Source organism: Salmo trutta, chromosome 21 (genome assembly GCF_901001165.1).
Source record: "Salmo trutta chromosome 21, fSalTru1.1, whole genome shotgun sequence".
NCBI lineage: Eukaryota > Metazoa > Chordata > Actinopteri > Salmoniformes > Salmonidae > Salmo > Salmo trutta.
In genome coordinates this window covers 46604379-46619960 of record NC_042977.1, presented here as the reverse complement: position 1 = coordinate 46619960, position 15582 = coordinate 46604379, and the positions used below count along the sequence as shown (strand labels likewise).

The window sequence follows — 15582 nt, the reverse complement described above, 5'->3', positions numbered from 1 at the left end:
GGACTGGCGTAGTTTGAACAGGTCAAGGACGCACCGATGATGACTGTTCCGTTCTCCAGACCCCTGTCGGATGACTCTATCATTTTCTGACATGTCAGACCTTTTTGTCGTACATCTTGTAGTATGAGCAGTGCTACGACGCGATTGGGCAACGGACTACTGCCAATAGCCAATGAGCACTTAGCATGTGAGACCGAAACAAAGATGGTGAGGAGGAGAGCAACAACAACATGCACCGTGTGGACCGAGGTGACAGAAGACAGATTGAGGGAGCTGTGGAGAGAACGCTGCCTTTTCAATATTAAACGTTTTATATGACCTCCCATTCCCTCTGTAGAATAAAAAGTCCATATTGTCCAAGTCTTACCAACCATTGGCTGGTCCATATTCTGCGCCTCTTCCATTGGCTAGTCTATATTCTGCGCCCCTTCCATTGGCTGGTCCATATTCTGCACCTCTTCCATTGGCTGGTCCATATTCTGCACCTCTTCCATTGGCTGGTCCATATTCTGCCCCTCTTCCATTGGCTGGTCCATATTCTGCCCCTCTTCCATTGGCTGGTCCATATTCTGCGCCTCTTCCATTGGCTTGTCCATATTCTGCGCCTCTTCCATTGGCTGGTCCATATTCTGCCCCTCTTCCATTGGCTGGTCCATATGGCTGGTCCATATTCTGCCCCTCTTCCATTGGCTGGTCCATATTCTGCGCCTCTTCCATTGGCTGGTCCATATTCTACGCCTTTTCCATTGGCTGGTCCATATTCTGCCCCTCTTCCATTGGCTGGTCCATATTCTGCCCCTCTTCCATTGGCTGGTCCATATTCTGCACCTCTTCCATTGGCTGGTCCATATTCTGCGCCTTTTCCATTGGCTGGTCCATATTCTGCGCCTCCGTCTCTTTCTTGATGTTTCTGAACACATTAATTGTGCACACTAATAAAGCTGCTCGCTGTTCCCGTTACGTTTGCGTTATGGCATTTTTTTAATGACAACTGAGAAATGCAGGGCATGATTAACTAGGGAATCATGGTGTAATGTGAGCACCCACATCCTGGGGTTGAGGATGGTTTGAATGAAAGATTTGGGACAAGAAAATCGGGAAATGTGTTACTATTTAGAAGTCGTGTAGTGTACGCCCAGCATTAAGCCGGGATTCAATCCGATCGCACTTTGCTGACACTGTACCATTAAAAGGTCATTTCCGATTGAGAAAACATATGCAGTGTTTACCTTGAAGAAAACATATGCAGTGTTCACCTTGAAGAAAACGTATGCAGTGTTTACCGTGAAGAAAACATTTGCAGTATTTACCGTGAATACGGTCTCTGCGAACACGGGAACATTGCCTTTAAAAGGTTACAACCTTTTTCATGATTATGTGTCCCGATTAGGAAAAACTCCTGGCCCCACTGATCAAGGTTGAACCTTAAAGTTAGCTGAACTGACCCAAGGACCAGTCGGACAGCTGCTTGACCAGCTTCATGTCGTTGGGGATGGTCAGGATGTACAGGTAGTGGAAGAACACGTCCACCACCAAAATGGCTCCCAGGTGCAACAAAGCTCCGGTGGTAATGTTCCACATCTCTCTCTGCTTACGGGTCAGGTTAGGGTTGTTGGCCTGGAGGGGATTCAAAGTTCAAAGTTTAAAGATCATTGTATGGTAAAAATGACTGACCAATACATTAGTTCTATAAAACAACAAATATATAGAAAACAAACTAAAGTGACATCAAATTGATGAACTAAATACTCTAGTGAAATCTTACAATGTCAATTTAATTATGGCTGCCAGCTTCATCTGCTCAAGGATATAACTCATCTGAACATGGTAATGATGGAACGTCTGGATGGGTCCAAAGTAGAAGAATGATTCACCTGAACATGGAACTGATCGAAAGTCTGGATGGGTCCAAAGTAGAAGAATGGAAGGTAGAAGTTGTATTTGAGCAGGTCAATGAAGGTGTAGTTGCCGTCCTTCTTCTCACAGTTCTCCAGAGCAAAGCTCATACAGCGCATTATGGTGAAACAGGATCCTCCGTAGAACAGGATGTCTTGCAGGTCGAAGTAGCCCGTCACGAAACCTTCCTGGAGGAGATGTGAACATGATGTCAGTCATTACTGAGGAAGTTTTGTCAAACAACTGACATCTTCCCAATATGGATGCCATACTTTGTCAAGACTTCAAACTTCTATTCAAGAACTAATACACCAATGACTATTTAAAAAATCCATTCCAGAAAGTTAAGCTACATAAATTTAGAAGCTAGTTCAAAATACTAATGACAGTTGGTGCATATTTACTTTGAAATGTGTGTCTAATCGCAGTCACAAAGATGGCACTTCCAGGACCGACGTTTATTCCCTCAGCTCCGGGAAGAAAGTGAATCTACACTAGCTATGTACCAGGATAGTCCTGGACAGTTAAAGTTTAGTTCTGAATACACAGGACATGGTGTTGTGAATCCATTGTACCAATAGTTGATTGCGAACACTAACCTGACACTTGCTTGATGTTGTTGAGACAAAGACAGGGATAGGATAGATATTTCAAGTGGTCCAATCAATCAGAGACATCTAAGTTTAGCCAACCCACCTGCCAGGTATTAAAAGGTTCCATCTTGAAGGTGGCCAGGCTGGCGAGACCGGCGACAAAGACGATCCACTTCCTCTTGACCAGAGCCACGCTGTAGAGGATGAAGCAGTGTGAAAGGACCAGAGCCAGGAAGCCCCCGCCCATACTGACCAACACCGCCAAGCCACCGTACAACCCATAGATCAACGACCTGTGCTGTGGAGCAGGAAGAGCCAACATTATTACAAGGTTGTAACAAGGTTATTTGAATATATATATATTTTTTTTTACAATGTTATTGCAAGGTTGTTATAAGGTTACCACAAGGTTATTACAATGTTGTTATTATAATGTTATTACATTGTTATTACAATGTTGTTATTATAATGTTATTACAATGTTGTTATGATAATGTTATGACAAAGTAATTATGATAATATTATTACAATGTTGTAACAACGTTGTGACAATGTTGTAAAAATGGTATGATATGTTATTATTACCACTATATAGCAATGTTATTAGAACTTAATTACAAGGTTAAATCAATGTTATCAGAAATGTCAGTGGTTGTAGTGATAACACTAGGACATTATACTATGATGTAATATACTCAGTGGTTGTAGTGATAACACTAGGACATTATACTATGATGTAATATACTCAAGTCTATATGACATATGCATCAAACAGATACATTAGTAACCAAACAGCAGCGATGACTACGTCATAGATGGTTGATTACACTAAAGTGATGACGGTTGGGATGAAATTAATTACTTTTTTTATATATATATATATATATATATATATATATATATATATATATATATATATATATATAAAGAGTTATCTATTGTGTTTAATAATGTTACCTTGCAATACCAATCATCCATACCAATCTTCATCGTAAGCGCAAAACAAAACAAAAAGCATGTTTAAAACATACATGAGCACATTTGTCAGGTCACATTTACCCATTAAATTATTGGGAGCATAATCTTTGATTATACATAAATGTGCTATTCCATTAGTCAGCCAACTCATGCTTTTTACTAGGCAGGATTATACAATAATAACAAACAACAATAACAACAACAAAAACACTCCAAATTACAGTGCTATGCAAATTAACATTCAGTTACTATAACAACATGTTAATACATTGCTGTTTCTGGCGTAATTACAGTGGCACTACACAGGTATACGAGCAACTAGAGGCGTCAGGAGCGCTAGGTAAAAATCTGTCATTCTGCCTCTTAGCAAGGCGGTTAACCCCCAACAACTGACGTGGATGTCAATTAAGGCAGCGGGGTTGGGTTAAGTACGGAAGACACATTTCAGTTGGATGCATTCAGTTGTACATCTGACTAGGTATCCCCCTTTTACTTAATGTAAATTGTTACAAATACCTAAAAAGATACATTTTGGCTTTATCCCCTCACTGGTATCCTATTCTCTCTATAGTGCACTACTATATTGACCAGAGCCCTATAAGGGTGCCTTTTGAGACCTACATTTTAAGTGTGGGAAGTCATTGTAACTGTGAATACACACCCTGGGAGATATCAGGGAGCAGACTTTGGCAAAGATCACATGACCGGCGAGGGCGAATAGGATGTGATTCCGGAATGTTGTGAACCACATCACCCATTCAAAATCAGCAACGTCCTATAACACATGAAAAAACAAATAGTTGAAAAACAAATATATAAATTCACATATCAATTTCATCAATTCAATCAATAAAAAAAAGTGTGTAAAATGTATTAGTAATGCAACACAGTCTCACGAGTAACAGAGAGATAAACCTATTCCATTAGTTAGAACATATTAAGCCTAGTACTGGACTAATTAACATGCTCAATGGAGAACCTCACTTTTCAGTCCAGGACTAGATTTAATCTGTTTCAGTGTATGGGAGGCCATGTACATTACATACTGGGAACGAACCACTGACCATTTTCCTGCCGAAGTAGTGCCATCCTGGTTTCACGCTCTTCTTGAACACCTTCCTGTTCACATTGTCTGAAAACCGAACAGGAAAGGGAATTACTGTACACTGACGACAAACCATTTAAAACAACAAAAGTGAGAGTTTTGTTGGATTCCGTCAGAGATGAGGGAAACTCAGACTGGCTCTGTTGGATTCTGTCAGAGGTGAGGGGAACTCAGACTGGCTCTTTAGGAGTGGTTACATGGACTAGTGTGAACTGAGATCTCCAGAAACATGTCTACTGTGTGATTTATCTGTTGTTAATGTGTTTTAGATTGTTTGTATCATATCCTAGCCTGACTATTCAAACTGAGTTCTTCTGCTGCTCTGGTTCTAACGTCCGTGGGCGTGGCGTTTGGCCGGACTAAGGAGTCTGGGTAGCCAGGCTAAGGAGTCTGGGTAGCCAGGCTAAGGAGTCTGGGTAGCCAGGCTAAGGAGTCTGGGTAGCCAGGCTAAGGAGTCTGGGTAGCCAGGCAAACCGCATCCATCTTCTGTCTGATACAATCTTTTTTACCTTTGAACTTGTGTAATTGAGAAAAAAAGACAGTTACGTGTTGATATTTCGATGGAGTGTGTTATTTTGGTAAGAGCAGCAGCATGCCCTCAGGAAGCCTGTTTCTGGTCTCAGGTTCAGGAATGGCTGAAAATACATAGCATTGATCTAAAATTGACCCTAGAAATAGTACTGTTAGGAGATCTGGAGAGACCGGGTCAGTCAATTACTAATATACTAATACTCTTAGTAAAAGTATTTATCTTCAACACGCAATCTGTGGATTTTATTCGATTAGATAGATTGAAATTGTACGTTAAACATCATAGCATAGTTGAAAGATATGTGTTGCGTAGAAACACGAAGTGGGTGGCCAGCAGAGATAGATGGAATGGCCTGAGGGAAGCTGAGGGTTGGTATGTGGAATTGGAGACAAGTGGGAGTGGAGTTGCTGTGTGAGAGAGAGAATGACGCTCAAAAGATAAAGGAGAAAAAAAAGTCAAAATAAAACATAATAAAAGTACATTTGAATGACACTAAGTGGCAGTGTTTTTACAACTAATGCCAGTTTGCCTGAGGCTGATGCCGTGCAGGTGTTTGTACACATGCATACACACACACTCTCATTCAAATAAACACATACAAGAACACACACATACATGTAATAGTGCCAGACATGCACACAAACATATAAAGTAGGCATTGCTGTTATGATTTCAGTTGTCCTTGATGTCCTTTGTTTAAATTTAGATTTTTTTAAAAAAAAATTTGCATCGTTGTTTGCTGTTTTCTTCTGTCTTTTCCTTTATTCTCTTTAGTTGATTCTCTTGGTTGTTGGTGCATTGGGGGGTTCTTGGGGGTGGGGAATGGAATTAATTGTATTATTTATTTATTTTTCTTCGGGGGGGGACTGTGGGAGGGGTCTCGAATGGTTGAGGGACAGCTATTGGGGAACTGTAGGGGGATCTTGGAGGGTTGAGGGACAGCTATTGGGGAACTGTGGGGGGATCTTGGAGGGTTGAGGGAGCAGCTATTGGGGAACTGTGGGGGGATCTTGGAGGGTTGAAGGACAGCTATTGGGGAACTGTGGGGGGATCTTGGAGGGTTGAGGGACAGCTATTGGGGAACTGTGGGGGGATCTTGGAGGGTTGAGGGAGCAGCTATTGGGGAACTGTGGGGGGATCTTGGAGGGTTGAGGGACAGCTATTGGGGAACTGTGGGGGGATCTTGGAGGGTTGAGGGACAGCTATTGGGGAACTGTGGGGGGATCTTGGAGGGTTGAGGGACAGCTATTGGGGAACTGTGGGGGGATCTTGGAGGGTTGAGGGAGCAACTATTGGGGAACTGTGGGGGGATCTTGGAGGGTTGAGGGACAGCTATTGGGGAACTGTGGGGGGATCTTGGAGGGTTGAGGGACAGCTATTGGGGAACTGTGGGGGGATCTTGGAGGGTTGAGGGAGCAGCTTTTGGGGAACTGTGGGGGGATCTTGGAGGGTTGAGGGACAGCTTTTGGGGAACTGTGGGGGGATCTTGGAGGGTTGAGGGACAGCTAATGGGGAACTGTGGGGGGATCTTGGAGGGTTGAGGGACAGCTATTGGGGAACTGTGGGGGGATCTTAGAGGGTTTCACTAGATTGTGATCATGAAAAAGGAAACTATAACATATTTTATATCACTAATGCACACACACCCTCACACATAAGGATGGCTCTGTTGCGGAAAGACTGATACATGTTTGATAGTGTCTTGATGCTGTATTGTTTGTCCTTCATGTTCTAATACTTTCATGTTACCCCTTCCTTGTGTTTTTTGTAATAAATAATTATAAAAAAATATTTAAAAATCTTCCGACTTCAACTGTATGTTAAAAAACTTTGGTTTTACTAATAAATATGTTTAAATGGAAAAGGAAAAGAAGAGCAGCAGCATACTGAGCAAAGCCCCAACAACATTGCATAACCTACTTAGTTATCACAAAGCCCTTCATATTTTCCACAATAATAATCATATCCTCACAGCCGTCCTCATTTTTGAGGAGATTATGTTCCAGCGTGTATCATAGCCCTCAATGATTGAACTGAAATATCCCATGGAACAGGAGACAAGGAAAATAACAGCACTTTCTGGGGTAGAGACAGAAATACTCTGACAAGGAGAACTAGCGCTGTGCTTCTCAGGTCCAAGGCACAGAAAGACAACCTTGCTGCCGGGTATACTGGTACATCTGAAAGGCCCATATGATAGAGAGAGGGAGAAAATTATATCACTCTCGAAAGTTCCACCATACATACTGACAATGAGCAATAGTCCAGCAGTTCACATGTTCCTACAACAACCTATAATACAACCTACTGTACAACCTATAATACATCCCATAATACAACCTATAATACAACCTATTGTACAACCTATAATACAACCTATATGTCACGTTCTGGCCTGTATAAGGGTTAATTGTTATTGTAGTTTGGTCAGGACGTGGCAGAGGGTATTTGTTTTATGTGGTTCGGGGTGGTGTTAGTTAGGAGGGCGTTTGATTTATTATTTCCGGGTTTTGAGTTATGGTCTATGTTGATGTATTTCTATGTGTTTGTCTAGTATTTCTGTTTCTATGTTGGTCTGTGTGGCTCCCGATCAGGGACAGCTGGTTATCGTTGTTCCTAATTGGGAGTCATATATTAGGAGTGTGTTTGTCACCTGGGTTTTGTGGGTTGTTTATTTCTTCACTGCTGTATGTAAGTACATAGCCTGTGAAACTGTCTAGTCGTTCATGTTTATTGTTTTCCCGTGTATGCTTTATTCTAAAGTATTAAAAGAATGAGTATCCACAACTCTGCTGCATTTTGGCCCTCCTCTCTGCAACACCACGACATAACCTGTGACACTATAATACAACCTATTGTAAAACCTATAATACAACCTATAATACATCCCATAATACAACCTATTGTACAACCTATAATACAACCTATAATACATCCCATAATACAACCTACTGTACAACCTATAATACATCCCATAATACAACCTATAATACATCCCATAATACAACCTATTGTACAACCTATAATACAACCTATAATACATCCCATAATACAACCTATAATACAACCTATAATACATCCTATAATACATCCCATAATACAACCTATTGTACAACCTATAATACAACCTATAATACAACCTACTCTACAACCCATAATACATCCTATAATACAACCTATAATACAACCTATAATACAACCTATAATACAACCTATAATACATCCCATAATACATCCTATAATACAACCTATAATACATCCCATAATACAACCTATAATACATCCCATAATACAACCTATAATACAACCCATAATACAACCTAGAATACATCCCATAATACAATCTATAATACATCCTATAATACATCCCATAATACAACCTATAATACAACCTATAATACATCCCATAATACAACCTATAATACAACCTACAATACATCCCATAATACAACCTATAATACATCCCATAATACAACCTATAATACAACCTATAATACATCCTATAATACAACCTATAATACATCCTATAATACATCCCATAATACAACCTACTGTACAACCTATAATAAAACCTACTGTACAACCTATAATACAACCTATAATACATCCCATAATACAACCTATAATACAACCTATAATACATCCTATAATACAACCTATAATACATCCTATAATACATCCCATAATACAACCTATAATACAACCTATAATACAACCTACTGTACAACCTATAATACATCCCATAATACAACCTATAATACAATCTATAATACATCCCATAATACAACCTACTGTACAACCCATAATACAACCTATAATACAACCTATAATACATCCCATAATACAACCTATAATACATCCCATAATACAACCTATAATACATCCCATAATACAACCTATAATACAACCTATAATACATCCCATAATACAACCTATAATACAACCTATAATACAACCTACTGTACAACCTATAATACATCCCATAATACAACCTACTGTACAACCTATAATACATCCTATAATACAATCTATAATACATCCCATAATACAACCTACTGTACAACCCATAATACATCCCATAATACAACCTATAATACAACCCATAATACATCCCATAATACAACCTACTGTACAACCTATAATACAACCTATAATACAACCTATAATACATCCTATAATACATCCCATAATACAACCTATAATACAACCTATAATACATCCTATAATACAACCTATAATACATCCCATAATACAACCTATAATACATCCTATAATACATCCTATAATACAACCTACTGTACAACCTATAATACAATCTATAATACAACCTATAATACAACCTATAATACATCCCATAATACATCCCATAATACATCGTATAATACAACCTATAATACAACCTATAATACATCCTATAATACAACCTATAATACAACCTATAATACATCCCATAATGCAACCTATAATACAACCTATAATACATCCTATAATACATCCCATAATACAACCTATAATACAACCTACTGTACAACCTATAATACATCCCATAATACATCCTATAATACAACCTATAATACAACCTATAATACAACCTATAATACATCCTATAATACAACCTATAATACAACCTATAATACATCCCATAATACAACCTATAATACAACCTATAATACATCCTATAATACATCCTATAATACATCCCATAATACAACCTATAATACAACCTATAATACAACCTATTGTACAACCTATAATACATCCCATAATACAACCTATAATACAACCTATAATACAACCTATAATACATCTATAATACATCCCATAATACAACCTACTGTACAACCTATAATACAACCTACTGTACAACCTATAATACAACCTATAATACATCCCATAATACAACCTATAATACATCCTATAATACAACCTATAATACATCCTATAATACATCCCATAATACAACCTATAATACAACCTATAATACAACCTACTGTACAACCTATAATACATCCCATAATACAACCTATAATACAATCTATAATACATCCCATAATACAACCTACTGTACAACCCATAATACAACCTATAATACAACCTATAATACATCCCATAATACAACCTATAATACATCCCATAATACAATCTATAATACATCCCATAATACAACCTATAATACAACCTATAATACATCCCATAATACAATCTATAATACAACCTATAATACAACCTACTGTACAACCTATAATACATCCCATAATACAACCTACTGTACAACCTATAATACATCCTATAATACAATCTATAATACATCCCATAATACAACCTACTGTACAACCCATAATACATCCCATAATACAACCTATAATACAACCCATAATACATCCCATAATACAACCTACTGTACAACCTATAATACAACCTATAATACAACCTATAATACATCCCATAATACAACCTATAATACATCCTATAATACATCCTATAATACAACCTACTGTACAACCTATAATACAACCTATAATACAACCTATAATACATCCCATAATACATCCCATAATACATCCTATAATACAACCTACTGTACAACCTATAATACAATCTATAATACAACCTATAATACATACTATAATACAACCCATAATACATCCCATAATACATCCTATAATACAACCTATAATACAACCTATAATACATCCCATAATACAACCTATAATACATCCCATAATACAACCTATAATACAACCTACTGTACAACCTATAATACATCCCATAATACATCCTATAATACAACCTATAATACAACCTATAATACATCCCATAATACATCCTATAATACAACCTATAATACAACCTATAATACATCCCATAATACAACCTATAATACAACCTATAATACATCCTATAATACATCCTATAATACATCCCATAATACAACCTATAATACAACCTACTGTACAACCTATAATACAACCTATAATACAACCTATAATACAACCTACTGTACAACCTATAATACATCCCATAATACAACCTATAATACAACCTATTGTACAACCTATAATACATCCCATAATACAACCTATAATACATCTATAATATATCTACTCTACTCTACTGTACTGTACTCTACTGTACTCTACTCTTCTGTACTGTACTCTACTGTACTCTACTGTATTGTACTGTACTCTACTCTACTGTACTCTACTGTATTGTACTGTACTCTACTGTACTCTACTGTATTGTACTGTACTCTACTCTACTGTACTCTAAACCACAACTGACAGTGAGAGGAAAGCAAGTCAACATCATCCCCATAATTCAGAAAGTCTTTATTGTCCCATTGCCGGGTAGTGGTGGTTGCAGCAACATACTGTACATCCGTAGTCTTTATTCTATATCCCAGTAGTTGTTTACAAGCTAGCGTCGTGGGCTAAAGAAATCCCTCTATTACAATGTAGTCTGGAGTTAGGCTGAGCAGAATACTAGAGGACAAAGCTACACTACTTCAGTTTGACACGGTCTGACTGCAGTGCACACAGACTGCATCAATGGTAATTCCCTCCCTGCTCATGCATCCATCCATCCACAGAGGTTACATAATCTGCCCGCCACTTTATTCAAATCAATTCACGAAGATAATGCCTGACTACACTGCAGCATTATTACCATGCAGCTCTTCTGCAGGACATCGATAAAATCTCTGAATAGCTTAGTAAGCAAACTGAACAAGGAATACACTGGCTGGTACCACTTCATTATGACTTTCATAAAAAAAAAAAACATTTTACACATTCCTTTATAAATATTCTATATACATGTTTACAAGTTATTACAAATATAATACATTGGCAGACGATAGTATTTCTGGTTGTCTTTGACTCGCCGACACGTTCTGTCATTTAGACACCAAGAATATCCTCCTTATCTAATGATTAGGACAATTATAGCTGCTAATTAGGCCTATTATAATAACCCGACACTCATAATACACAGATGAATCTAATAAGAAGTCCTTTAAGGCCTCTTCATTTCAATCAGATACTGATGACGCAAACACGTCAAGCAACGCGACGTTTAAATAGCACGCGTAACTGAGGATAATGTACAGCGAGGAAAATCTATACGAGAGACAACAACAAAAAATGTAATAAACTTCAAGCCATGTTGTGCAGAGTCAGTTTTCTATCAGAGTGTAGGCAGGTTAATGTGAAAATAGGGACCTCCTTTGTGAAAGAATACAGGTTGGTTATGAAGGCAGGACATGATGTGGATAGCTATGAGATTAATATTTTACAAGGGAGACCTGTCCCAAGAAAGCTGCAATTCAAACATCAGACACATCAAATCAACAATACAGTTACATCATAGGCACGTCCCAAATGGCAAACTATTCCTTAACTAATTAGTGCCCCAGTGCACTAAATAGGGAATATGGTGTAATTTGGGACAAGTCCAATAACAACTCATGGTCCACTACTCACCAGCGGAGGCGTCCCATATCCAGGTACCAGCCCATAGTAGAGACAGGTAGAGAACCGCTGCGTACAGGTAGAGCTCCAGCTTAGGTAGGGCTGCCTTGAGCCTCATGGTGGATCTCTGGCACTAAACACACACAGGGGACCTGAGGGGAAGGAAAAGGAGGATATTAGAACAGGCTAAAATGGTAGTAGGCATTATATATATAGATACACAGAGAGAGAGAGAGAGAGAGAGAGAGAGAGAGAGAGAGAGAGAGAGAGAGAAGAGAGAGAGAGAGAGAAAGAAGAGAGTGCAAGAAAGAGAGAGAGGAGAGAGAGAGAAAGAGAGAGAGAGAGAAAGAGAAGAGAGTGAGAAAGAGAGAGAAGAGAGTGAGAAAGAGAGAGAGAGGAGAGAGAGAGAAAGAGAGAGAGAGAGAGAAAGAGAGAGAAGAGAGTGAGAAAGAGAGAGAAGAGAGAGAGATAGAGAGAGAGAGACAGAACCACTTTGGAATGAAATTACAATACTGACCGGCTATGGAGAAGAATTCACCTCAAGGAGACGTAGACTATTCTCCGTAATACCAGTCGGTAGTGGTTTGAAACAACAACAACAACACCCCATATTGAGTCTTGTTCATGAACATAATGTATTTTGCAAGCTTCTGTGTCAGTCACTGTCACAAAATATGCACACATTGCATAATAACTGTTAAACCATTTCAACCATTGCAACCATCCTGTGTAAAAGCCACAAAGTACTCAGTTCAAACGTTGAAAATAGGAGACTGATCTTTTTCATTTTTTTATGTGATATTGAACAAGCAACAAAAAAAAAGGTGACTGTATTCCATTACTTCAGCATAAAGCAGTGTTTATGTGAAATATGTTGAATGTATGATGACAGGGGAAAACAACCATTGACACCTATAGAACTAAGCCTTGTATAACAATATGGTTCTGCTGTTATTGTAGCCTACAGTGCCTTCAGAGGGCATCACGCCCCTTGACTCATTCCCCATTTGTATTATTATTTTCTAAATTCTTCAAGCTCTGTCAAATTGGTTGTTGATCATTGCTAGACAACCACTTTCAGGTTTTGCCATATATTTTCAAGTAGTTTTAAGTAAAGAAAATGTAACTTGGCAACTCAGGAACATTCACTGTCTTCTTGGTAAGCAACTCCAGTGTAGATTTGGTTTTGTGTTTTAGGTTATTGTCCTGCTGAAAGGTGAATTCATCTCCCAGTGTCTGATGGAAAGCAGACTGAACCAGGTTTTCCTCTAGGATTTTTCCTGTGCTTAGCTCCATTCTGTTTATTTTTTATCCTGAAAAACTCCCCAGTCCTTCACAATTACAAGAATACCCTTAACATGATGCAGCCACCAGTATGCTTGCAAATATGGAGATTGGTACTCAGTAATGTGTTTTACTGGATTTGTCCCAAACATAACAATTTGTACTCAGAACAAAAGCTTTGCGACATTTTTTGAAGTATTACTTTAGTGCCTTGTTGCAAACACAATGTATGTTTTGGAATATTTGTATTCTGTACAAGCTTCCTTATTTTAAGTCTGTCAATTAGATTAGTATTGTGGAGTAACTACAATGTTATTGATCCATACTCCGTTTTCTCCTATCACAGCTGTTCAACTCTGTGCAGTAACTGTTTTAAAGTCACCATTGGCTTTTTGGTGAAATCCCTGAGCGGTTTCCTTCCTCTCCGGCAACTGAGTTAGAAAGGACGCCTGTATCTTTGTAGTGACTGGGTGTATTGATAGACCAACCAAAGTGTAATTAATAACTTGCTCAAATGGATATTCAATGTCTGTTTTTTTTAATATATATACCAATCTACCAATAGGTGCCGTTCTTTGCGAGGTATTGGAAAACCTCCCTGGTCTTTGTGGTTGAATCTGTGAATCTGCTTGACAGAGGGACTTTACAGATACAGTAAAATCTCAATTTTATCCATTTTCTTTAACACAACAAAATGTGGAAAAAGTCAAAGGTTGTAAATACTTTCTGAAGGCGTTAGACGTATTCTGTTTCTGTAAAATGCTACACAGGAACCTGAACTACGGCTAACATGCCATCTTACTTAGGAACTTTGGCTTACTTGAATTGCTAAACCTAGTCTTAAAAAGGTTTTTAAAAAAGCCACAGAAGCTATTTGCATAACTTTGATCTTTGTTGATAATTGCAATCATAACAATTAGCCTTTTGGTGGCCCTTAGCAAGATTTGGTTGGGGGTTCCACTGTGCGGGCAACATTTTTTTAGTGTCTCTTCTCTTGAAGGCAGAGAGAGAAAATGAACACAGAGAAAAAATATGTTTTAAAGTACATTTCCTGCAATTCTGTACATTTTGCCATGGGGCGTAAAGAAAAGGTTCACTTTGAAAGCACATTTTCTGCACTTATATGCATTTTGCCACGGGGCGGAGAGACAATTTAGTAGTTTTACAACACCTTTCATGCGATTCTGAGACATTGTTGCAGTTTTACAACAAGTTTTCTGCAGTTCTACACATTTTGCCATAGAGCAGAGAGAAATTTTTGCAATTTTATAACACATTTTATACAATTCTACTTATTTTGCCATGGGGCGGAGAGAATTTTTAGCCGTTTTAAAGCTAATTTCCTGCAATTCTACACATTTTGCCATGACTTATGCCATGTTAATGATCTGAATGAGAGTGACTAACAAAATGTATGTGGACCTGTGCCTGGTCTGTATTCAGCCATGATTACTACAAGTTTAGATAACTGTCTTGGCTCATTTACCAATCTAAAAATAGTTAGCTGACATGGCTAATTGAGTGACTGTCAGTGACTGACAAAACAAGAGAAAAAATGCTGATGCACAACCAAATGTCGAACTTGCACCTTGTGCATTCTACTATTGTAACTTTTAACAGTAAGTTGAGACCCTGACTGAGTTCCACATTTTTTAAAAGAAAAAATAGGGGCGGGGGCCCTAATTATGCCCTGAGCTGTCCCTGATTGCAATACAAGATATCTTG

General features: G+C 38.2%; 1 protein-coding gene across 4 annotated transcripts in view; it reads right to left on the bottom strand.

The window, feature by feature from the left end:
- The window catches only part of hhatla (hedgehog acyltransferase like, a), a 30796-nt gene that overhangs the window by 4544 nt on the left and 10670 nt on the right, over positions 1–15582 (bottom strand). For 3 of the 4 annotated variants that reach the window (XM_029705953.1, XM_029705954.1, XM_029705952.1), the window contains exons 2-8: positions 12586–12725; positions 4532–4599; positions 4129–4242; positions 3447–3473; positions 2593–2787; positions 1875–2084; positions 1446–1617 (exon numbers count right to left, since the gene is read on the bottom strand). In XM_029705953.1, coding sequence (XP_029561813.1) covers positions 1446–1617; positions 1875–2084; positions 2593–2787; positions 3447–3473; positions 4129–4242; positions 4532–4599; positions 12586–12691 — 892 coding nt within the window. In that variant the 5' untranslated portion in view covers positions 12692–12725. The remainder of the gene's footprint in view (positions 1–1445; positions 1618–1874; positions 2085–2592; positions 2788–3446; positions 3474–4128; positions 4243–4531; positions 4600–12585; positions 12726–15582) is intronic. The other variant, XM_029705955.1, reaches the window with a different exon arrangement.